Genomic DNA, 26854 nt, shown 5'->3' with positions numbered 1-26854 from the left:
GAAAGTTTCTGTACTTCAGTGTGGCTGCTTTTTTTGAACCTGGGCCTTTGTCAACAGGCCACACACACGACCCTCCTTTCAGAGCTCTATATTTTGTGACCTTACAGAACAAGGAGACTGTTCTAAGTAATTGCAGAAAGAATGTAAAATATGCTGAAATACAGACCAAAGGGCAAGTAACTCTGGATTCATTACATTGTGGACTTTGAAGTCACACCCACCAAAAGAAGAAAGATTGGAATCAAAATATTTCATGTGAGAGGCAGATTATATAGTATTAAGTATGACAAAGAGTAGAGAAAGTCTGGTACACTCAAAGATAATAGGGGAGAGTTATGTTCAGATAGATTAAAGGCAGCCTAAACTGGGTGGGTACCTGAATATTGGAGCAAGGACAAGGAGAAATGACATCAATGCAGCATGTTACACAGTGGAAAGTGGGACGTTTAGTCCATAGCTACAGTAATGTAGGCAGTGTATAGCTGGATAATAAAGATGTTTGGGTAGCTCTAGTGCATACATGGATGATGGGTAGAATGCCCAAATCTGGACCTTGATCACAGTGAATGCAATGAAACCGTATGATTTTTGGAATTGTGGATTGGTTTATGGTCACCACCTTTTTATTGATGTAGGTTTATATCTGTAAAGCAGAGGTTTGGGGCTGGACAATATAGATTTTAAAGATGTCTAAAAAGAGTAACAAGAAGCAAATTTTTTTGGCAACAGTTGGTTATTGTGTGCTAGGCTGGTGATACATATGCCAATTTGGACACATTTCTGTGCTGAAATGAGAGTATCTAGAACTCATTAAAAAAAAAGTTCTACATCCTCTTCATAATGGAGAATCTCCCAAATGATAATATATTTTCCCCACAGTAGAGAATATGACAGACATTAATTAAATGTTAGGCAAAATAGGGAAATATGTTTAATATGATTGTATGTGTATAATCTATGTCAGATTGTTTGCTGTCTTGGAGAGGGATGGGAAGGGAGGGAGGGAGAAAAATATGGTACTCAAAATCTTACAAAAATGAATGTTGAAAATTATCTTTACATGTAATTGAGGGAAAAATAAAATACTATTGAGGAAAAAAATAAAGATGTTAGGCAAGAGGCTGATAAGAAAATGTATGCCTCAAGATTTGAGAGAGGATGGTTCTAAGAACTATAAGAGTCTTATTGATTTAATAACTATTGAGCTGTAATGATTACAAGAAAAAAACCTAAATGCATTCTCCTATGTTTCAGTCATCAAGCCCTGTGGGATTGTTCACAGTTGTGACCATTTTATGCATCCTGTAGATCAGGCACTAGAGGTAGCAGCCCAATTGCAATGGGAGATTCAAGGGGGATGACAAGGATGCTGCTGGAATGCAACCTCACTGACAAACTATGCAGTAAGTTCAAACTATCATATCACTTATGTCAATTCAAGATTCTCAAGGACAAGCTTACTCAGGCAGTTTGGAATCATACATTGGAAACCCAGAGGGAATGAAGGTAGTATTAATAATTTCCAGAAGAGCAATGGTATGCTGGTAAATGCTCAACAATGGGCTCTCAGAAAAAAAATTTACATAAAGACTTTTTTTGAGGCAATTGGGATTAAGTGACTTGCCCAAGGTCACATAGCTAGTAAATTTCTGAGGTTAGATTTGAACTCTGGTTCTCCTGACTCTAATTCTGGTGTTCTATCCCTATGCTACCTCACTGCCCTCCTTCCACCTTTTTTGGATAATAATATTTTTATCTATGTTAATAACATTTTCCTAATCCTTTTATTGAGTCTATATAATTAACAAACCTCTGTTTTGTAGCCATTGCCAATTACTAAGGTATAAATATCCACACTGAAAAGTTAACATTTGGTTCTTGAACACCAGTTGGCTCTAACACACTCCTGATATTCTTTCTATATGAAAAAGTGCCAATCGCCGTTTCAAGCTCTGTTTCTTCTTTGTCTATGTCAATAGTTTTAACTTTTGTATAAAGGAGAACACTAGTTCAACCTAGTAGAATTTTTGTTTCTTCAATAGAAGGACTATAGAGCAAAGCCATTTGGAGCTCTCAGTGGGGGAGCATCTATATTCCACTTCAGAGATAATTTGTATGTGAGTTAGTAGAGGAATCAAGTTGATTATGGGACTTCTGTGCCATATGTCCTTTAAACTTCCTTTCCTTTCTCTACCATTACCTCCAGTTCTCCGGGAGAACCAGTATGAAGTTGTCATCGTTCCCACAATCTTTGTTGCAGTTTTCCTTATTCTTCTGGGGGTCATTTTATGGCTCCACTTTCGAGGACAAAGGATCCAGAGACAGCTATCTGGACTCCAAGGTAAAACCCGGAGGAAGGGACTTCAGAACTCAGTAAAGGCTTTTTCAGAAGAATGGGAAAAGTGAGAGAAGATGAATTTATGTCTAAAGGCTCAAGGGTCTTACCAGGATGACCTCCTAAAATGGAAGATGGGATGAAGATGATCTTACTTCCTAGGATTTCAAAGAAGCAATGTTGTACATTTACGATGGCAGATGTTCAAGGCAGAGGAAGTCTCCTGTTCCATTCCCTTTTTCCTCCAACAGGATATCAGAAAATATTATAGAGCTGAAAAGGGAGGACTCAGACTATCAGTTTGATATGTTTCCATCCTGGTATCTAGGACAGCCCAATTCCACTTTTTCTTTTAGAGTTTATAGATGAGGGTGTGTAGACTTAATTACATTATATGTCTGTGAATGGGTATTAAACCAGAGGTGGTAGATGACCAGCTGGTTTTTAGCTTCACTGGAGATATAATAAAAGGAAGTGAATTTACTAGAAATGTTTAAGTTAAATATAATGAATACTTTTCAGATGAGAAGCAATGTAAGATAATGGATAGGGAGCCAGCCATGGAATCAGGACGCCTTAGGTTCAAATCCTGGCTCTGACACATACCTACTGTGGGACTGACACTTCTTAATACCAATTCTATAAAACTCTGAGGTGGCAGAGAGAGAATTGTTCAGCACTGATAGAGGGAGTTTTCTCATAGGGATTTCCTATGCCAATGAAATCACTTGTCTAGTTCTCCCTATCCACAAACTATTTCCTGGAAAGGATGTAAGACTCTCGAGAGAAAAAAAACCAATAACAACAGCAAGATGCTCTCCTTTCCTGGATGTATTTAATAAGAAGGAAAAGTTCAAATTTTTACCCAACTAGGACAGAGATTATCTTGCCTAGAAATAATAAGATAGTTTGGAGCACAGGGGTCAACACCGGCTACTTCAGGTCCCCAAAGCTCCTAAGTGTGCCTGAATAAAATCAATAGGAGTACAATAAAATATAGATAATAGTAACATGTGGTTTTCTAAGTTAGTATATGGCTCACTGGGATCCTTATGTATATATTTAGTGGCCTCTTTGAGTTTGACATCACAGATATAGAGGGTTTTCATAGACTGAGGACTTTAGGGAAAGGGCATAGGTTGTAGGGCTCAAATTGGTCAGGAAGGAGAAACTGATAAAAGAATAATTTTCTCCCCCTGAATAGAAGTCACTTAGTTCGACTTGGTTGAAGTAAATTCATTTCCCTTTGTTTTATAATAGCTACTACGAGTACTTGAGTATCTGAGGACCTGGAAAGCTTGGGAAATAGTGGCAAAACTAGGTCTTGGGGAATATTATTGGTCAGAAGAAAAAGTTGCAGGAATCTTTTTGACATATTTCTCCCGGATCTTCTTTCCCTGGCATCCTAGTTCAGCAAAGACCTGAAGCTCAGTTGAGGTATTTCCTCTCTTTGCCTTAGGAATTGCCCCTATGCCTCCATCTCGGGGCCTGAGCTGGGAGGCAGCAGGGCTCGGAGGAAACATCTTTGCAAGACAGAAGCAGACTTCAGTAGAGGGCCTTTTACAGGCCATTGCACCCACACTGGCTAAGCTACAGGTGCCTCGAGAGCAACTTTCAGAAGTCCTGGAGGAAATATACAATGGAACTTGTGGAACCATCTATCGAGTCAAGATGAACAGCGGGGACTCTGCTAAACCTAAAAGTGTTGTCCTTAAAACTTTGAGAGGTAAGCTAAGGAGATTTCTTCTTGTTTCACTCTTCTTTTATTTCCCTATCCTGTTATTCTAGTTAACTTGGGAGGGATCCTGTGTCTTTTAGAAATCAGCTTAGCCTTTTCCAATCAGATCTTAGAACCATGTTCTGTATACTATTGCACACTAGTGGTCTAATTAAGGTTTCTGTTGTGAACATTTCTCTTTCTTTCTCCTTATGTGACCTTGTCCTGACTATGTCTCTCTCACTGGCAGTCCAATATTGTGGGAGGAATGTAGGAAATGGGAAGAAAAATAAAGCAAGAATGGCAACTGAAAAGTAATAATATTCTAATGTGAAAATCCCTGATTTGAAAAACCATACATAAGTTATGTTACCATTTCATATAAGAACATACATGGCTCTCCCATTTTCATACTCAAGTAGAAAAAAAAATGATGTAGTAAAAGGAGTATCTCACAAATCTATAAGAAACAGAATTCTAGTGTCTCCTTTGTCACTTGATTAGCTTGGATCTTGGTATCCCCATTTGTAAAAAGTCACTGTGGAATTCAAGTCCTTGATCTGTAAAATGAGGAAAATGGACTATATGACTTCCAAATTTCTTTAGAGCTTTAAATCTATGATCCTGTGAATGATATTCAACCAAAGCAGGATGCCATATTGCCATCAACATTTTTACAGATGAGGAAACTGAGATTTGGATATGTTAAGGGATTTGTCTAAGAACATGCTGTGGCGTTTTTTCTTCTTTAAAATAGAAGAGTTCTTTTTGGGAAAGAGGTTTCTCCGGGAGGTTTTCTGGAGGCAGCCTTAGTTTCCGTTCCAAGTCACTCAAATACAGCCAGGTGTTAAAAGTTCAGATCTTTTACTGTCTCCAATATAGCCCGGTTAGTTTTTCTCTTTAGAGGCCTATCTTTCTGCTTGGTTCTAAGAGCTCTTGCAGCTTTGTCCTTTGCTTCTGCCTCTGCTTTCTTCAGCTTCCAGCTAGCACCAAGGTGGAAGATGCAATGAATCTCTCTTGCCTTGGAGAGAGGGCTTCTGGCTCTCAATCTCTAGAGTGCTGAATCTGATTGTGTCTCCGAGAGAGTGCTTCTCCTCAACTGAACTGATCGATGCTCCCTTCTTCAATCTAATTCAGCTGAACTCTTCTCTCAGTGTTTTCAGCTCAACTCCTCGAGAGAGCCTCTGTCTGTTTCTTATACAGGATCTCTTCTGAGAGAGAGGGATTATGGGTTTCTCCCAGAGTGCTCTCTAGCCCTGAGAGTTTCAAGGGAGGTGTGAATTTGGATCTCATACTAAACCCTGAAATCTCCCAAACGTGAACTCCAGTGACTACAGGTGTGAACACAAGCATTGTTTCTCAGTTCCACTTAGTACCTTGTTTCAAGTTGAGTTAACACTTCCAACAACATGCAGCTAATGGAATAATCAGTCTCCTGAATAAATCAGACTCCTTTGAGTCTACTGGCTCCCAATTTAGTACTCTTTCAATGTAATGATCTGTTGTAGTACGTTTTAGCTTTAAGATCTATGATTTGGTGTTTCCTATGAGAGAATGTAAATAAAGATTTCAGCATTATGAATATCAGCTTCTTTAAAACAGCCTTCTGACTGTCCAATTCTTATCTACCTTAACCACCAGCTACATATATTCCCTTCATGAGGCTTTAGTATAATCTTAGGCTACATTATTCTTTATCCCATGAATTCCTCCAGAGCCATAGTAATCTCTGTGCTTATCATCCCTGTCTCCTATCTTCGGCAGAATCAGCAGGATTTCATGAGATACAGGATTTTTTGGGACGGATTCAATTCCACCATCTTCTAGGCAAGCACAAGAACTTGGTCCAACTTGAAGGTTGTTGTACACAGACACTGCCCCTCTACATGATATTGGAAGATGTGAGCCACGGTGACCTGCTCAACTTTCTTTGGACTTGCCGCCGAGTAAGTTTGTTTGTTTGTGTGTGTGTGTGTGTGTGTGTGTGTGTGTGTGTGAAAAAGTTTGGGGTTAAGGACAAGAAAGCTATGGAACTTCCATTTTCTTAATTATTTCATAAGACAAAACTATCTCTTCTTTTTAAAGTTTTAGCTTATCTTCTAGAGATGTTGATTCAAAAAAAAGGTACATTTATTTCTCAATCTCATATTATGCTTCAATATTTTAGTGGATTCATGATCTTAATGATGTGGGTCTTATCTTAAATTGTAATACATCTAAGCCTTATTACTTTTCTTCCATGTCCAGAAATGAATCCTCCATAGCATATCAACCCAAAAAGTTAAACATCTTTATCTTTATTAAATAATACTAACCTAATCAGGTGACTACTGCATTCATTCCTGCTATTTGACTGCCCTATGGAAATTTTATATCCTTCCTTTAATGCAAGTCATCATTAATAATATGTGGTCACCCACTTATAGCTCCCTGGATCCTCCCCATTTCTCTTTGAATCACTTGATTCTTTAGAGATTCTGGTGGTCTCATGATAACAATTAACAGAATACTAATGTAAATATTGGCTTTTTTTTTTTTTTTTTTTTTGGTGTCAAGGGGCAGCTTAAGATCATTGAAATCACTACACAGTTTAAAAAATGAAAATCAACCTGTTTTCTCTATTCCATTCAATTTTAGGAGCAGCTCATTGTCCATTTGTACTGCCTTTCTAAACTATATAAAATTGTAGGTGGATTGTCCACAAAATTGAATATCACAATATATACAATAGGCCTTTTTCATTAACTTGGCTTTTCTTAGGCAGACTATTAGATCCATCTCCTTTGAATCATCTTAGATTTTACTAAGGAGACTGTTCTAAGGCTTGAAGAACTTTGTCATTCACAAACAGGAAAATTGAGAGTCTGAGAATATATGAAGAATTAATTTTTTTATTTAGATACTGTGACAGTGGGGGATATCTGTGGTAAGCATGTCTATCTAGTTTATGCATTGCTTGATTTTTATAAGAGAATTGTTGAGCTTATTTCTCTTGTTTTCTCTATCTATATGATTTTAATATTTACATGGGATGAGGTTGGTTGGTGGAGGGTTTATTGAGTTAAATACTTTTTTTTTCTCATATCAATAAACAATAAACAGCATGATTCACTATTCTGAAATGTGGTAAAATGTGATAGAAAAAAAAGTTTGTATAAACTTGCTTATTCTTTTCTAATGTTTTCATCAAAGATATCTTTGATACATAGTTTATTATTATTAAATTTTAAAAAGCTAAGAAAGTAGGGTGGGTAGCTTTTGATATCCTCTTTTTCTTTTTTGTTCTTTTCTTTTTATTCTTTTTAAATTTTAAAATTTATTTTATTAAAATAAGAATAATAAAAAAGAAAAACAGAAACAGAAAACAAAACAAAACAGATATGCTCAGCAGAACATCAGGGAGGATTCAAAATATATAACAATAAATTACTAGTTCAAGAAAGGATATATAGTAGTAGAAAAATTATATTCATGAACGTCCATCTTTTTTTTTTCTTTGTAGATTATTCTTTTGTTTTGCTGCGTACTTTAAAAAATTCTCCCCTTTTATCTCCCGCTCACCTCCCCCAAGCAGGATACAATTAAGCAGACATATATTTATATATACTTATATAGATATATACATATACACATACACTGCCCTCCTGACACACACACACACACACACACACACACACACACACACACACACACACACGTCTTTCCTATCCCTGCTAATTCTTTGCTTTAATTCTGATCCTTAATTTGCCTTAGTATTACTTAATCTCTTCCCTTGCCCCCATGAATCCTTCCCTCATCTTCTTCCCCCATCCTTTGCTCCCCTCTTCACTCGTGACATAATTACTATTTTTACTTGAACTCTGCCCCAATTTTTCTTTTCAGCTACTCTTTTGCTGATATCAATCTTAAACATATGGCATAATTTCCATGTAAAAAATATAAACAATTTGTCCATGTTAAATTCCTTGAAATTGATTTTTGATATTGTTAAATTTTCTATAAAAATTCTATTTTGGGTTTGGTTGATAGAAAGGCTTGAAAATCTGCAAGTTCATTAAATGTCCTTTTTTCTGATTCAATATTATAAATAATTTTGCTGGATATGATATTTTTGGTCATAGGCCAAATTCTTTTGATTGATGGTATATATGATTCTAGAACTTTTGAATCATAGATTCACAGATCTATAGATCTATAGATCATAGATCCTGTGATCTTTTATTGTGACTACGGCCAAGTCCTGTATAATTCTAATTGTAGTTCCAGTGTATTTGAATTGTTTTTTATTTGTTTTTTGCAAAATTTTCTCTTTGATCTAAGGGTATTGAAATTTGGCAAGAATATTCCTATCTAATTTAACATGTATAGGACTGATTGCCATCTGGGGGAGGGGGCTGAGAGAGGGAGGGGAAAAATCAGAACAGAAGTAAGTGCAAGAGATAATGTTGTAAAAAATTACCCTGGCATGGGTTCTGTCAACAAAAAGTTATTAAAAAAAAAGAATATTCCTATGTATTTTCCATAAAGGATCTCTCTGAGGTGGCGATTGGTGGATTTTTTCTATTTCTACTTTCTCTTTCTGTTCTATTACTCTAGGACAATTTTCTTGGATTTTTTTTTTTTTTTTTGTATTGTGTTATCAGATAGTCCAATTATTCTTATATTTTCTCTTGATCTGTTTTCCAGATCTGTTTTTTCCTTATAAAATGTTTCACATTCTGTTCTATTTTTTCATTTTTTATATCTGTTTTGTTATTTCTTGGTCTCTTATAACTTCACTGGCTTTGCCTTGCCCAATTATAATTTTCAGAGTTATTTTCATCATTGAGATTCTGTATATCCTTTTCCAGTTGGTTAACTTTTTTCTTCTTTCTTTCTTTCTTTCTTTCTTTCTTTCTTTCTTTCTTTCTTTCTTTCTTTCTTTCTTTCTTTCTTTCTTTCTTTCTTTCTTTCTTTCTTTCTTTTTCTTTCTTTCTTAGATAATTGGGGTTAAGTGACTTGCCCAGGGTCACAGAGCCAGGAAGTATTAAGTGTCTGAGGTCAGATTTGAACTCAGGTCCTCCTGACTTTAAGGCTGGTGCTCTATCCACTGTGCCTACTAACTGCCCCAGTTAACTTTTTTTTTTCAGTCTTGTTTTTCTTGGATGATTTTTATTTTATTTTAGTTTTTCCTCAATGTCTCATTTGATTTTTAAATTCTTTTTTACGTTCTTAAATTCTCTCTGGGCAAGGAGCCATTTAACATTACTCTTTGGAATAGAAGAAGCTTTTTTAAAAAGTTTTATTTCAATGTCCTCCTCTGAAGATGAATTTCAGTCTTTCCTATTCTAATATTAAGTTTTATCCCTATGGTTGGGTTCCTTCTTCTTTGCCACTTCATTTTTTATTGTTTTTTTTTAACTGGAAATATTAGTGTAAGCACCTCTAATTGTGGAATGGGAGGATGGTACCTCTAGCTTCATTTCAGCTCTTCCCTCTGACCTGGAACCCCAAACCAAGAGCTCCCTCTTCTTGCAAATACTGGCAGCTGGCAGCATCCCTGCCCCACTACCTCTGCACTCAAGAAGTGTGCTGGTTCCTTCTTGCTCAGGACCTTGTCTCTGCAGCACAGCTGGGCCTGGTGTTCCTAAGCAGCAGAGCTTCCCTAAGTCTGCTCAGACTCATACTCTGACACCACACCCTGCCCAGCAGGTGAAAGTGGTTCTTGCTGAGGTTCTAACTAGCCCTAGGGCTCCCCAATTGAAGTTTCTTTAGAGTTGGCCCAAAGGGATTTGCTCTTTAAACAGGTAAATCCCTGGCCTGAGGGCTTTCTTCAGATCTTCTTAGGTTGTGCCTACAGTACCCTGGTTCTGCCCCAAGTCTTTGTTTTTTCTACCAGGTTGTATTTGCTGGGAAGTGCAAATTTGTTCTGTTTGTGAGGGAAATCTGGAGAGCTTGAAATTTACCAACCTGTGTTCTAATTTTGAAAATAAAAGGCCATAATTAAAAAATAAAGACATTTTTAAAAAATTTAAATTTTATTTTTCAATATCTTCTCTTCCTCCTACTCTCATCGCAAACAAACCCGAAACAAATATACATAATTAAGCAAAATAAATTTGTTCATTATCTGTCCAAAAAAAAAAAGGAAATAAATTTACCAAACTACTTTGCCATCTTCCCAGAATCCTCCCCTATCTTCTTTTTCTTTGAAAATAAAATTTGATTCAGTAAAACTGGCATTTATTAATTATTAAGTATTAATCACTAGACACTGCTAAGTATGGGGACTATTCTAATTGATATGAAAGTTTCCTCTCCAGTGCAGATCCAAATGCACCCATGTCTGCCAATTCTGTGTGACTTTTATCTATGTCCTACCATATGTTCACCATGAGGGATCTTCCCAGTGTTCTGGATATCTTCTTCAATATCACCAGTGAAATATTCTACTATTCACCTCTTTCTCTCTTTCTCTACTGCCAGTATTACTATATTTTTCACTTGGCCTTTATTCCTTTACTTATAGTTTTCAATGTTTCTGGCCTTCCATGTATCTTTTATTAAATTGTCTCTGTTGCTACTGTGCTTTGGCCAGCTTGTTTTGGAATATTCTTGATAAAATTCTTTTTTCCCTCTCTTCTTCACTTTCTTTAGGATGTGATGACAATGGATGGCCTCCTCTATGACCTCACAGAGAAGCAAGTCTATCATATTGGGCAGCAGATTCTCATGGCTTTGGTGAGACATGGCAAACATAATCAGAGGTTTTTAAAGAGAAAGGAGAGCAATAATTAGATTGAGGTGATCAAGGCATTGCCCCAAATCATTTGTAGTTCTTTAGGACAGGAGAAGCAATAGAATTTTTGCAAGTAGTCAGCAAGAGTATTTAATTAAAATAAACTATCCCCAGTGGGTATGAGGAAGCCATTTCCACATTTAAATCTGTTACTTCAACCTCTAACTGAGAGTGTACTCCCTCAATCTTTTCCTATTATAGTTTGTGGCATTTGCTTTTGGTGCAGAAATTCCTAATTATAAATCTGATTCCTGTGCTCTTAGCCATACATTTAACTCCCCAGCTTTTTCCATAAATAAAGAGGGTAAGAAAGAGAAAAGATGTTTTGTCCGTTGGAAATAAACAATACTCGCTGTATGTAACGAAGAAAGATATAGAATCACAAACTTTATTTCAGAGAGTAGTGCATTTGTATTTCTTCAGAAGAATAGAAGGGATTTAGAAGAGTTCTTCAGTCCTAAAGAAAAGATGGTCCCAGGGGAGATGATTCTACTAAAGGATTATGGTGTCTCCTTAGTATTTATGAATTGAGGAGGGTAAGATGAGAATTGAATTGGGCGGTAAGATGAGAAAAGATATTTAGAACAGAACTGAGTGGATGAAAGGCCACAGGAGCTGATGGAAAAATATATTCTTAACACTTGAAAAAACAAACAAAATTGCTGAAGTTTACATTTGGCCTCTTCATGAGATTCTGTCTCTTCTTTGATGGAAGACTAATTATGGTCTGATTAAAGAGGTGGAGGGAGAATACAGAATTAACAAACAACAAAAACAAGGAAGAATGGAGAAAAGGGCATCATTGTACTCTGAGTCTCCACAAAAGCAGAGAAACTAAAGAAACAATTGAGAATTATGGAAGAAATATATATTTTTGCCTGAATTATTCAAGTAATACTAGTCTCTTTAGCCTAAATTATCTAAATAATTGTATTCACTCTGACAGATTTCTCCTTATGGATAGTCTCAAACTTCTTCTCCTAACTTTTCCTTTAAATTTCATAGAAAGAGGGGCAGCTAGGTTGCACAGTGCATAGAGCACCAGCCCTGACGTCAGGAGGATCTGAGTTCAAATGTGCCCTCAGACACTTAACACTTACTAGTTCTGTGACCCTGGGCAAGTCACTTAACCCCAATTGCCTCAACTAAAACAAAAAAACAAAAACCAAAAACCTCATAGAAATATTCACAATTCTAGTATTAGAGCTAAAAGGGACTCTACAAATGACAGCTTAACCTCATTTTATAGGTGAATTCTAGATAGCCAGCTGAGACAGACCTGGAATCTAGAAAAATTTCTCATAGGAAAAGAGAAGAGGGTGTGGATGCTGAGATCTCTAAAGGGAAATCTTATTACTCATGGTATTTTGTTATCAAGGTTGTTTGGTTATACAAACATGGAATCTAGCACTGTCTTTGTACCATTCATATTGAGCCAAATTTAATTTGAATTCCAACTTTTTGGGAAAAGAAGGTACAAGAAGATGGTGAGGAGAAAAGCAGGTATAAATATTGACCCCCTATAGCTCAGCACTGACTGTGCCACTATGCCATTCAATTGTTAGCCCACCAACGTTGCTTTTAACTTTACATTTAAAAAACATCTGTAATGTTCTTCCTGACTTTTTCTCTGTGGCATAAACTTTTTACAGCATCCGGTCCTCTCTAGAGATAGGGATCAACTAGTTACTTTCCTCTGTATCCTAAAGATTGTCATTTTTTAAAAAACAGTATTCCCCCCATTATATATAAACACATTCTTTTTTTAGCATTCATCTCTACAAAATTTTGAGATCCAAATTTTTCTCCCTCTCCCTCTTCCTAAAATGATAAACAATTTGATATAGAATATATATGTGCAATTTATGCAAAATATTTCCATATTAGTTATAATTGTGAAAGAAAAAAACAAATCAAAGAGAAAAAATACATGAAAATATTAAATGAAAAAAATATGTTTTGATCTACATTCAGAGTCCATCAGTTCCTTATCTGGATGTAGATGATATTTTCCATCATGAATGCTTTGTAATTGTCTTGGATCATTATGTTGTTAAGAAGAGCTAAGTCATTTATAGTTGATCATTGTATCACACAAAGTTGCTGCTACTGTATACAGTGTTTTCCTGCTTCTGTTCATTTCATTTTGCATTAGTTTGTATAAGTCTTTCTAGGTTTTTCCTGAAAACTCCCTGCTTAAGTTCAGCATTACTAATTGCCTTAAAATTTCTTAATCTCCAGTCCTTGAGTCAACCCATGCTTGGAGAGGATCAAGGATGAATCAGCATTTAGTGTATGGTTTCTGACTGCATTTCAAAACAAAATATACATGCCTTTGAGGATTATTCATTGTATTTTGTCTCACACACCAGATTTTCCTACCCATTAACATAGATAATTGGGCCATAAGTTTATTATTCATGAGGTCTAACAGGAGTTGAATGACCTGATAGACCCGGATTGCTCTCTTTCTCTGTGTTCCGACTCAGTGATCTTCAAAGCCCATTTATTCATTTTTATTCTAACAGGAATTTCTTCAGGGAAAGCGACTGTTCCATGGAGATATAGCAGCCAGGAATATCCTGATCCAGGGCGACCTCACTGCCAAACTCTGTGGGCTGGGTCTGGCATATGAAGTCCATGTTCGAGGTGCCATCTCTTCCAAACGTATAGTACCCCTAAAGTGGCAAGCTCCTGAGAGGCTCCTGCTGAAGCCTGCAGGAATCAAAGGAGATGTGTATGGTTTGTTTTTGCTCACTAAACTCACTCAGTTCAGTTCACCATTGAATGCCAATGGATATTTCTGAAGACCATATATAGGGCTTTAGTCTATAAAACAACTATTATATAACATCTAATTAGTGACAAGGATTAAATCTAAAGAAATCTGAGGTGAAAAATTTGTCTTCAGCCTCTTCTCTTTTCTTGTTTTTTCCCCATCTTTCAGTGTCTGGTTCCTCTTGAGACACCAGCACTCTGGTTCATATTTCTTCCAGAGGAGAAAACAATCTGATAAATTCATTAATACTAAATTAATGTGTTCAAGACTTATATGTGTGTTATTCTCCTCAGTGTTATTCTACTGAGGAAATTTAGAGTACTATCAAAATCAGATAATGCTAAACTATAATAAATGAATTGCTAATTATAATATATCCAACATCAGTGGGTGTAGTAACTCTTTAATCTCTCCAAAAAGACTGCTTCCATTTGTGTGTAAAGCTGACTGCATTCAGTTATTCTGCATGGACCAGTGAAATCTGAAAAAGCAGAAAAGAGAAATAGTTAATGGGGAGGGAGTAGAAGGCAGACAATGAGTGGTATGGCCCCTGGGAGAAAATGAGAGTGGGGGGAGAAGGCAAGGAAAAATGGGGAGGGAAACTAAAGAATAAATCACAGTAGGAAATTTCTGTCCTTTTCTGTGTTTAGAACTAAGTGAACAAATTGGGAATCCACTGATGAGAGATATGAACAAGACAACTCCTAAACCCATGGAGCTTGAAATCGAATGGAAGAGACAAGTCAGCCTTTTTGCCCCTGATAGGCTATAGCTCTGGCAGTGCTTACCCTTAATTCTCTTCTCTTCATTCTTAATGTTCCCCTCTTACTGATTTGTATTAATTGTGAGACATTTCTTCAAGATAGAAAAAAAATGAAATATGAGCAGGTTTATTTTGTTTGACTTACAGATGGTCCTTTGGAATCTTGCTGTATGAGATGGTGACTTTAGGTAAGGATGATCCCTAGTAAAAGGAAGGTGGGCATAAAACAAGAACTTTCAGCTAAACCAGTGGTGTAGTAATTTAAACTTAATTCCTAGGGAATAGCTCTGGCTATTGATCTGCTCTATCTATTGCAGTTTGTTGATTTTTCTTTTTTGGGGGTGGGTGGGTATTAGACATATTGTGATGTAAATCAGTGGTTAAAACTAAAATAAAAACAATAGCCACTAAATCCTACATACGGATTCCTGCCTGGCACATATTTCTATTATTTGTACTGTATTTTTTACTTATTTTGTTAACAATTTCCCAATTACATTTTAATTTGGTTCAGGTTCACTTGGAGTGTTGCTGACAGCAGTGCTGCCCTTGGCCTGAGTATTTCTGTTATAATTGACAGGACAGCTCAAAATGCTTCCTGCCCACACCCATCCCCAATCTCACGATATGTTTTCAAGCTATAGGTGTCTTTAACATAAAGGGATCAGCCTTTAAGAGTTCGTAATTTTTTTTCCATCATGGACCCCTTTGGCAATCTTGGTGAAGACTATGAACCACTTCTCAGAATAATGGATGTAAATATAAAAATCAAATACATAGGAATACAAATGAATTCAATTATAACTAAATATAGTTGTAAAAATATAAAATAAAATAAATTTACAGACTTCAGATTAAGAATTGCAGACTAGATAAACCATTTCTAAAGTTTTCCTTCATTCAACTATTCTGTGGGTCAACCCCGACTGGAAATAATGGTCATGACTGCTCTCAGGCTTCAACGTAGGTGATTGATTTGACTGAGGATTTATGGCATGTCTTCCCTTTTTGGTCTTAGTTCTGACTTTCCTTACCACAATTGCTTGGTATGAATTCAATATTCCCTTTAGTTCCTAGTGCCTTCAGCTGGTTCCTTTTCTTTTGCTTGCAATACTTTGATTTGGCCATCAGATGGCAAACAAATTCTATTTCAAAAATTCTTACACCTTCACTGATTTTTTGTTTTTTTAATTAACTCAGCTAGATGGAGTATGGAGGATGAAGTAGACTGTTAGCAATGGAGAGTCCTTATTAGACAGAAATCAGGATTCTTCCTGGAGAATCACCCACTGCTGTTGCTTTCCCCCTCCCTATTCAGGGGCTCCACCATATCCAGAGGTCCCTCCTATCAGCATTCTACAGTATCTCCAGAGGAGAAAAATTATGAAAAGACCCTCCAGTTGCTCATCTATCATGTAAGCAATTCCGTTGGGACATGCTTCTCTTCCTTTTCCTGCTCCCTTTCCCAACGACTCTCTTTAGTTGCATCTCCTTCAAAGACAACAAAAATGGTCATTCATTGCTCTCTTTGTGCTAATGTGTACAATCTCCGACCAGACCTTGGCTGGAGTTTAATTAGTATTCTATGTACAGTGCAGTAATGTGTAAACTTATCATTATGTTCATATGAGAAATAAGAAAATAATTATGTAAGAAATATGATTAGCAATAAGGAGCACTTCAACTATGTTTCATAATTTTATTGTTGTAAAGGAATGTCAGAAAAATTTAGGATAATGATGGAAGGATCGGTGATGGCAAATTTTGAATTAAGTTGACAGAAGATATGGATATGAAATGATAGAAAGGAAGGGAAGGATATGTCAGGTATTAGAAATGGCATGCTATATATATATTTGCTATATTGCTTGCCTTCTCAAAGGATGTAGTAGTAGTTGAGATAGGGAGAGAATTGGAATATTTTCTAAGTATTGAAAGTAAGAATTGAAAATTAAAATGTTCAAAAATGAATGTTTTTCTAAGAAGAAAAATGGTGTTGGATTAAGTATTAATATTTGTGAACTATGACATTAAGTTGAATTTAAAGACATTAAGGTGCCCTCAAAACCTATTTTTTCCAGGAACTCATAATCAGACCAAAAAATATACAAGTGATACTTGTTATTGAAGAATAATTAGTACTAAAAAAAGGTCACATAATGTGAATCCACTGATAATGGGGATCAATACTTCATGGGAAATAGGTTTTTTTAAAAAAGTACTTCATGGGGATTTAATTTTGAAAAATGATATGAAAATTATGTGAATAAATCAGTTATACATTTAACAAAATTATAGTCACAACTATGCTAATGTTTAGATTTTTTTAAAAAAGATTTTTTTGTGTTATTTTCCTGAAATTGTATAATGAAAGAAAAATCATAATAAAGACAGATTATCACCAAAAGAAAAGAAAAGAAATAGCATGAAGAAAGTCATGGAGATGTGAATTAACAAGTTTATCTAGTTAAAACAACCAGGTTGAGGCATATATGATAGGAGAAATAGTTCAAATGTGTGTATAGAATATATCTTTAAAGATATCTATTTTTAAGGTTAATAAAACAATTTCCTCATAATAACCTTATGAAATAGACAGCATATTCCCCCACCTTACAAATGAGGAGAAAGATTTATAGAGGAGATTAGACTTGCGCAATGCTCTCCTATCAGCCAAGTTGCATCATAAGCTAAGGTCTAAGTTTACTTAACTTTGCCCTCTTAAGTGTGAAGGACAGCATCTTTTATATTCTATTCAGTGGAAGTGGCCCTGCTTTTTAAGAAGTTCTAAGTATGAGTCAAATGAATTCTGCTTTGTCCAGAGATCAAAAATCACTCTATCTTGTCAACATGACTCAATAGGGACTCCAGCTTTGGTTCAAGGGAGTCCTTCCCGCTAATAAGCAAAAAAAAAAAAAAAAAAAAAAAAAAAAAAAAAAAAAAAAAAAAAAGACTTCCTTAATCTGATCAACTAAAAATTCTGGAAATAACTTTTTTTCATGGGATCTACTGTACTGGTAGAAGCTGAGGATGGAAGGAGTGGCTTGTTCCACCTCTGAAACTTCCTAACCTTCCTTCCTCCAATTTCAAATAGCTAAAAAGTAATTTGTGTCCAGAAATAATTTGCATTATTATCAAGGGTGGCCAAGCTATTAGATATCTCAGAAGGAAGACCTAAACTTCTTATTTAAATCTTCCTAGAAAATTGGACATGCCATAAGATTTTATTTAGATGATTTAGAAAACATCTATCCAATCCTTTCATTTTAAGGATGAAGAGAAGTGACTTGCCTAAGATACTTACAAAGATAGCAGTGGCAGAGTTGGTTTCTATTTTTCTACTACTCTGGTTTTCAAAACTAGATTCTAATTTTCCTACTACTCTAACTCAGAAGTAATTGACAACAGTTTTGCTGGTTACCATATTCAGCTAAGATCTTTTATAAAAAATGAGCAAACAAACAAAACCCAAAACCCAAAACCACTATTCCTATTGAGAAGGCAATCACAAAAGAAAGAACCAAAAGAGAGAGAGAGGCGAATTATTCATTGGCCCATGCATGGCAAAAGCAAAGCAATCAGGGAGAAGATGAAAAGCAGAAAGGAATGATATTTTCTTTTTGTTGTTGTTTTAATACTTTTCCCCAGTTACATGTAATACAATTTTTTACATTTGTTTTTAAAATTTTGAGTTACAGATTCTCTCCCTTCCATCCCCCAGCTCCCACTGAGAAGGCACATGAAATTATGTGAAACATTTCCATAAAAGTCATGTTGCAAAAGAAAACATAGATTTCTCCCCCCGCCCCCACACAAAAAAACCCTCAAGGGAAAAAAAAAAGTATGATTCAGTCTGTATTCAGAGATAGGAAGTTCTTTCTTTGGGTATGGATAGTCTTTTTCATTATAAGTCCTTCAGAGAGTAGTCTTGAATCATTGTATCGCTGAGAATAGCAAAATCATTCACAGCTGTTCATCCACATCATTGCTATTATCCTTTTCACTTTGCTTGAGCACATGGAAAACCTTCCAGGTTTTTCTGAGAGCTCCTCATTTCTTATAGAACAATAATAAGGAATGATATTTTCAATTTTAAAAGGAAATAAATAATTCGGTAAGAAAGAAAAGCAGTCTACTGACAGGCATTGTATCAAAGCACCAAGTTTTTCTTCTCTTTCTCCTTCTTACAGGTATAGCATCATGAAATCCTGTTGGAAATGGCACGAAGACAGCCGACCTTCCCCAACACAATTACGTCTTCGCCTAGAGGCTGCCAGCCAGGGTGCAGATGATAAAGCTGTGCTCCAGGTACCCGAGCTGGTGGTACCTGAGCTGTATGCATCTGTAGCAGGCATCAGATCAGAGTGTGTTTCCTCTAGCTACAGTATCCTCTGATGCACCAGTGAAATGAAAAATACTAGTGATATGCTTGGGGCACTGATTCTCCTAGGAATTGTATTGGACATTGGACATTATGGGGGAAGATAAGAGGGAGAGAGGGCATGAATCAAAGAATCATAGCTCTTAAAAGTTGGAAGGAACCATTTAATCCAACTCTCTCATTTTACAGTTGAGGGAACTGAACCCAGGAAAGTAAATAATTTCCCCAATGTCACACAGGTACTAAGTGCTGGAGGTAGAATTTGAGTCTTGGTCAGAACCAGAGCTCTTACCACTATTATATTGCCTTTCAGACTTCAGATCTAGAGATTTCTTTGAATATATTCTCTGGACAGAGCTGGGTATGAATTTCTAAATCAGCCCTTGGGAGCTGAAGTTGGATTTTTGGGTGGTCCTTAAGACCCAGCTTGAGCGTAATGGATAATATTCCAAAGGAAATTTTTACAAATCCACAGTGCTTCTGGGGTCATGTGAAATAGATTTCTGCTCTCCAATTGTGGCTTCCAGACAAGTTCCTTTCTGAAACATTTTTCAACTAAATTCTAATTGTGAGATCTATGAATTTGAGAATCAAATGAAAGTCAATAAGAGGGAAATAGAAAGGAGGGAATTATTGGTAACATTTGTGCAGAGTTGGAATTCCCCAAGGAATACTTCTTCCAAGAGAATTAGGAGAAATAATGTGAAAACTCTTGTTTTCTAATGTGAGGCTATAGGAAAAACAGAAAAAGAAGATTCTCACTTGTCCAATAGGGTGAGAAGGTTGAGAATTAGAAGGAGGGAAAAAATGGTCCTTTTTATTTCTTATCAGTCCTCTTGACACTGCTAATAGTTGGAGGTTAGAAAAGACAGTTCTCCATTGAGAAGGTTTAGTTTCAACTGTTAATTAATGTGGGTTCTCAGAACCTACAAGGCAGTTACAAAATCTAGAGCTTCACTTGCTAAAAGAGGCAAAAGTGAGGTCTCAAGAAGAGGACTATTTTGCTCAGAGACAAAAAGACTTACCCAAAGAAAATAAAATGGGATGACTAAGAAATAGAGCAATGGCAATTTCTAATATTAAAGAAACCATTGATTTATTGTTAAACTTTTTCATTAAATTAATTTTTAATTATTTATTGAGGTATTGTGAATTTTTAAATATCTTTCTCGACACATTTAGCATGTCAATTTTATTTATCTTGATTGATATTTTTTCCCCACAAAAGTACTGCTATAATTTAAAACAGTAAGTAATGTATAACATCTAGAATGACAATTTTACATTTGAAGTAAAATTAATTGTTTTTCTAATAAGCCTTTTGTTCTTCTAATCTACCTAGTGTTGTTGCTCAAAGTTCAGTGATGACTTTCACTCATAAAGGGATCTTAGTTCAGCATATCCACAGAACAGGTTTGGCGTGATGTTAAAGGTTAAAGACCAGGTTTTTTTTTTTCTTAGCCTTTATGACTCATTATACTTTAGGGAACAAATCTTAAATAAAATTAAAAAAAAAACTTAAATAAAACAAGACCTTATGTTTAGGGTCTTCCTAAAATAGACTATAAGGTCTTAGTTTTAAACATTATTCAGTATAAAATTTGTAGATATTAGGTGAATGAGTTCTATAAATTTCTCCCATAAAAGAAATGCCTAAAATACAAACAATATCCCACCTTCCTCTATTATATTTTCCTGGGAGTCTGATACTTAAACCCCCAAAATTTTGGAGACTGCTGAACTTCACTTTCACCTTGGATCTGAGCAGTTCATTCAAGGTCACATCTTTTAACTAACTAAGCATATATGACTCATCCTCTTATCTGTGGACATTATCACTTCTGGGATGGGTGTGGTTGCACATCCTGCTGGGCAATTGGCAACCAACCTTCTTAATGACCCCAAACCTCTAGAGTTTATGAAGTAGCTACCATGGATGGAAGAGTCCAGTTTTCAGTCTTGCTGTTCGGTATTCTATGCTCAGGGAAAGAAACACAAATTAGAAGAGACAGACAGACTTGAGACCCATTTTTAATCTCATCTAGACGAGCAAACTTTCTTGTCTTTCACTTTCCTGTCCTTTCACTGTTCTATGCCTCTAGCTACTATTTCTGCTTCTTGAAAAGGGGAGTGAACATAGAAATTCCCTCTTTTCCTCCTACTTCAAGTCTGAGGGAGATTGGTCAAAGACTTAGAAAGAACTCTCCAAGTTGAGTGTTCAAAAGATAGTGAGGGAGCTAAAATAGAATTCTCCTATAATCTTTGACATATTCCTGAGATATCCCAACAGGAAATATCAGGAATCAGTCAGGAGCTACAAGTGTCCATGTCCTTTAATATGGGGTCTAAACAGAGGGCTTACTAGAAAAGGCCTGAGTACAGACTTAGCTCCATAGAAAGTGTACCAGTATAGGAGATTGGAAGTGAGGGTTTTTTAGTTACACTAGGACTTGGAGAAATTAAAAATTTGTAAAATTCAGTTCAGTGCCATAGTACTTGACAAAGAAGATTCATATTCTAGTTCAACATAGAATCATAAACTATTCGTTCTAGAAGATACTTTATACTTTATAATTTATTTTGTTTATTTTTCCCTCTCTAACTCCCTTCTCATAGATGGAAATGGATGAAGAAATCGAAAGTAGGAGAGATTAAGTAATTTGCCTAAAGTCATTTACAAAACAAAATAGTGGCAGAATAGAAACTAGTCCCCTGAATCTCAGTCCCATGTTTTTGACTATAATGATTATGTCTTGTATAGGAAAAAAAAAAAAAGAGAATGGGACCTAGTTATCATATGCGATGCTTGGAAAAGATTCTCTCATCTCTTATCTCTGGACATTCTTTTCTTCTTTCCAGATCCAGTTTAATTGCTACCTAAGATGTTCTTTTAACATCTAATATTTTCCCAGCTAGAAGCAATTTATCCATCTTTGAATCATTCAGGGCAACCAATCAACCAGTACTTATTAAGTGTCTACCATGTATACGATGATATGCTAAGGATACAAGTGTAATGAAAAAATAATTTGTACTCATAAAACACTTAAACATTAATAGGTAAGACAATAAATTCTTACATAAATTTAAGGTCCACAGATATAAATATATAAAATCTAGTTAAATCCAGGGTAGTTTGGAAGAGAGAATAATAAGGGATTTGGGAAAGGTGTCATGCAGCAGATTATCATTTTGACCTCTCCCATTGCCTCACTTGTATTATATTTACTTGTGTCTATGTCTTATCTGCCTACTAGTATGTGAACTCCTTGAAAGCATGGACTATAATATTTTTCATCTTTGTATTCTCAGCATCCAGAATGGTGACTTTTTTTAAACATAGAAGGCAGTTAATATTTGTTGAATTGATATGGACTACAAAGCAATTTTTTTTTTTTTAGGCCATTTTCACTCTTCTGCATATAGCACATATAAGCTCTGAGGATCTTTATTCCAGCTCCCACTTTCAGAAGTGATACTTGGGTCACAGAACAGGCTTTTCCTTTCTCTCCAAGGTTTAAGATTTACATCTGAGGAGTGAATAGCGATTCTCTAATTTCCATAGTTTGAGTCCTTACTGGTGTGCTTATCCTCCACATTGTCAGTTGAGAATCATTTTAGTTAGGCACCCTTGAAGTAGATTTATTGTTCCCACTTGGTATTTGCATAGCTTATTACTTACTTTCAATGAGGTAAATTGACTTCATCAAATAAATCAACCAACCTTTCTCTGACATATAACATGGTAGAATGTTATTGCCAAACTCACCAGCAGAGAAAGAACATGAAAGAAGAAATTATTGCTAGTGAGAATACAGAACTCTCATGGAAGAAGATTATAAGAGGTATCTTAATATTCATTCCTTTTCTATTTTGCAATAGAGCTGAGGTCATACAGATGATTGTAGTCTGTCAGGTCACATTGTCAGGGCAGGACACTACTAATAGCAATGGCAGGCACATGAATAGCATGGTTATTTCATCTCTATTGTGAAAATGTCTGGACAGACATTCTTTTGTCATTTCTGTATAGTAAAAATGGTATGAGGAACATGTGACTAGCTATGCTTGGTGATTATGACTTTTATGAAAATACTTAATAACCAAGGAGTGATGCTTGGGATTTTTAAGAATGGTGACTGGTAGAGGAAAGACGGATGTAAAATTAGAGCCTTTCTGATTTCATAATGAATTAGTTACCTAAGCAGTGATGCAGCAGTTATGGGAATGCCAGAATGATGACATTTCTGAGAAACTGTAGTTAAATAGGAAGGGAGGGGAAAAGTAAAGGGAACAGAGAATTACTTGGGCTATAATATTAAGGCCTGTGAATTCTGTACATAAATGCTCTTCTATGTCTTAGCTATCCATTTAAGGAAGACTTATGGATAATAATCCGTACTTTTTTCCTGATTAAAAGAAGGAAGCAAAGGAGGAAAATTTCCATTTAGAAACTTTGTCCTAAAATTGATATATTGACTGTTTATGTACAAAATATATTTGGATCATTCTCTTTCCTAGCTGGGCTTCCTCTTCCAGAAATGAAAATGTGCTTACTTTATCTTGCATCATCTGTTTGAGCTAAAAATCTTCAAGTTACCATATGGAAAAATAATTTAAATTTCCAGTTATTAGACACTTTGAATCTGAGTTAAAGTTTTATTTCTTTATCTTAAGGACTTTGAAAGAGCCTAAATTCCCACTCTTTAGTTTTATTGTTATTGAATTTTCCACATGGCTAAAATATACTTTTTTAAAGTGGTCAAGTGAAAAATCTATGGAATTTTCCTTAGAAATCATCTGGATATTTTGAAAGCTCCTTTTCTGAAAATAAATAATATTAGTGAGAAAAGCAGAAACCATCTCTTTGTTCAGTTTCATGGCAGCAAAATTCATAATGTAGAGGAAATAGAGGAAACATAAAATGTAAAAAACTCAGATTAGAAAAAGAAGAAACATTATTTCAATAATTTAATATCAGGAAAAAGAAACTAAACAAATCACAAATAAGTTCCTGAAGGAAAAATCCAACTCCAAAAACAGGAGGATTTACAAGTGAACTAATAGAAAGAAATTATAATCGATTAATACAAGTCAAACATTAAAAGAAAAATCAATTCAAATATCACAAAATTATTTGCAAAACTAGGGAAAGAAAACTGACTTTACTTGTATATTCCCAGCCTACCATTCTAGGCTTTTATTAGATGACATCATTAGATTTGTTTTCAACTTCTTTATTCTTTATTCCTACTTTTCAGTTTTGTATGTCAAGCTCCCTATTAGAATTAGAAATACTCTCATTTTATTGTTTTTTTTTAAGGTAATAAGCCAGTTTCCTATTGTATAATCCTGACTTTTGTCTCAAATGATATTTAAATGAATTAAATTAAGGCTCTGAGGGTTTGGGGACCTTCATTTAAGGTCTACATACTCCTCTGGCTTGCTTTCCACTCTGCATGTAGTTCACACATTGAGATTGTCCCTGCTAGAAGCTGTTGTCCTCCTTCCCTTGTGAGTAGCAATAAAATTTCTTAAAACTATCTCTATGTGGGATGATACTTTTTATTTTTTTTATTATTATTTTTTTATTTAATAGCCTTTTATTTACAGGATATATACATGGGTAACTTTACAGCATTAACAATTGCCAAACCTCTTGTTCCAATTTTTCACCTCTTACCCCCGCACCCCCTCCTCTAGATGGCAGGATGACCAGTAGATGTTAAATATATTAAAATATAACTTAGATACACAATAAGTATACATGACCAAAACGTTATTTTGCTGTACAAAAAGAATCAGACTCTGAAATATTGTACAATTAGCTTGTGAAGGAAATCAAAAATGCAGGTGTGCATAAATATAGGGATTGGGAATTCAATGTAATGGTTTTTAGTCATCTCCCAGAGTTCTTTTTCTGGGCATAGCTAGTTCAGTTCATTACTGCTCCATTAGAAATGATTTGGTTGATCTCGTTGCTGAGGATGGCCTGGTCCATCAGAACTGGTCATCATATAGTATTGTTGTTGAAGTATATAATGATCTCCTGGTCCTGCTTGGGATGATACTTTTTAATCTGAACTTTGCACCACAGAAGAGAATTACAGTTTCCTTCTGTGATATACACATTGTCCTGATACCTAAAGCAAGAAAAGATAACTAAGAAAATTATAAATTACAAAACACAGAAACAAATATATCTTTGTAACACAAGATATAAAAATTGATTCAATTTTGTAATCACAAGATATAATTCCATAATAGATAAATGGTGAAAGACAGATAAAGCTATCAGCAGCCATATGAGAAAATGCTACATATCACTAATAATTACATAAGTAAAATATTAAAGTTCTGGGATTCTACCTAATAATTATCTGGTTATCAAAGTTAAGAAAAAAGGAAATGACATGTTGGAGCACTGTGGGAAAACAAGTTCACCAGTATACTGTTGATGGAACTATGAATTGGTACAGTCATCCTTAAAACAATTTGAAATTAATGCTTCAAAAGTCATTTAATGGTGCATATTTTTAATGCAGTAATATCACTACTTGACATATCACAAAAAGGTCAATAACAAAGGGAACTGACCCTTACCTACAAAAATAACTTCTTTTTGTAAAACTGGAAAGAGCATTTAGGGGAGAGGTGATTAGTATATATCCAGTGGGAAATGGTTAAAAGAATTATGCAATATTATTGTGCTATAAGAAATGAAGCGATGAACAGTCACTTCAGAAAAGAAAACTAAGAAGAATTGATATGAATTGATTCAGTATGGAGTAAGCAGAGTCAGGACAACAATTTTTATGACAACAATCTTATGGAGAAAAATAACTTTAAAAGATTTTAGAACTTTGTTCAATGCAACAGCAAACCACAGTTCCAAAGAACTAATGATGAAGCATATCATCTACCCCCAAAAGGGAAATGATGGACATAATCTGAAGAATAAAAAGTCATTATTGGACAAGGTCAAAAAGGGAGTTTTCTTCATTTTTAACAATGTGAATTTATTTCTGGGAGATCTTGGTGTTCTTGTTCAACTGAGGAGGAGGGAGAGAACAAACCTGATTAAAACTGACTTTTGAAAATAACTCCTATCTCTTGAGGACAATTGAAAAACTTCAAATTCTCATTCTTCAATTTCTCTGACACTAAATTCTCAATGTACTTATAATGCACTTCTGGGCAGGGAGGGAGAAAAGGGAAGGTGTGTGGATATATACATACCTACATATATACTGTGGGATTTTTTAGGATTAATGACCTAGACACTTTGTATCTCTCCCTGATAGTGGTTTTCTTTTGGGAAGAAAATGTTATTGGTAAGAAAAGTGGCTGTAGATAAAATTCAGAGGAAAAGGATACCATAGGGAAGATGTTGGGGGAGGGGGAAGAGGGAAGTTGTTACAGAAAAAGAAGAAAATAAGGATAAAGGCACAAAAGAAGGAGTTATCCAAGTTTTCCAGTTGAACCTTTTTGGAATTTCACTATCAAACTTTATCCTAGATAAAAATAGATTTTAAAAATTCACTCTAATTAATTTAGCTGATTGAACTATTACCAAGATCATAATGCATTTTATTAATACCAGTTTAAAAGTATTCAAAATCCTTTATAAACACAATGAAAAGCAATTGGCTGGCCAGTGGGCTAGACAAAGAGGTGTTATATAAGTCCTTAAAGAAAAGTTTAGTGATTGGAACAATAAAGTCAGAAATACTTCATTTTCATTAATATGATTATAATTCGAAAAGGGAAAGAATGTGTCAATGTTAAGTTGAAATGTACCAAAGCACTTCAGGGATTGGATTATCAAATCACAGTTTCTATGAGGGAGCTAATTGGTGCAGTGGATAGAGCGCCAGCCCTGAAGTCAGGAGGACTTGATTTCAGATCTGGCCTCAGACACTTAAATCTTCCTAGCTATGTGACCTTAGACAAATCACTTAACCCCAATTGCCTCAGAAAAAAAGAAAGAAAGAAAATTTCTAGATTATTAATTTGAAAGGGCAGTATGCCTTCTAAGAATCTTTAAGCTCTTTAGGATTGTGGCAGAACTTGTCCAGTGGCAGAAAACCAATCTTGTTCT

General features: G+C 35.2%; 1 protein-coding gene across 1 annotated transcript; it reads left to right on the top strand.

Annotated features, from left to right (window-relative positions):
- The first annotated feature begins 1248 nt into the window (after positions 1 to 1248).
- STYK1 (serine/threonine/tyrosine kinase 1) lies at positions 1249 to 19849 on the top strand. The gene is made up of 9 exons (XM_003771282.4): positions 1249 to 1403; positions 2207 to 2341; positions 3795 to 4061; positions 5817 to 5998; positions 10689 to 10772; positions 13359 to 13567; positions 14520 to 14560; positions 15691 to 15787; positions 18563 to 19849. The coding sequence occupies exons 1-9, from the start codon at positions 1340 to 1342 to the stop codon at positions 18765 to 18767; spliced, it is 1284 nt and encodes a 427-aa protein (XP_003771330.1). The 5' UTR covers positions 1249 to 1339; the 3' UTR covers positions 18768 to 19849.
- The last annotated feature ends 7005 nt before the right edge of the window (positions 19850 to 26854 follow it).

This window comes from Sarcophilus harrisii, chromosome 5 (genome assembly GCF_902635505.1).
Source record: "Sarcophilus harrisii chromosome 5, mSarHar1.11, whole genome shotgun sequence".
NCBI classification, from domain to species: domain Eukaryota; kingdom Metazoa; phylum Chordata; class Mammalia; order Dasyuromorphia; family Dasyuridae; genus Sarcophilus; species Sarcophilus harrisii.
This window is presented reverse-complemented; position numbering and strand designations above follow the sequence as displayed.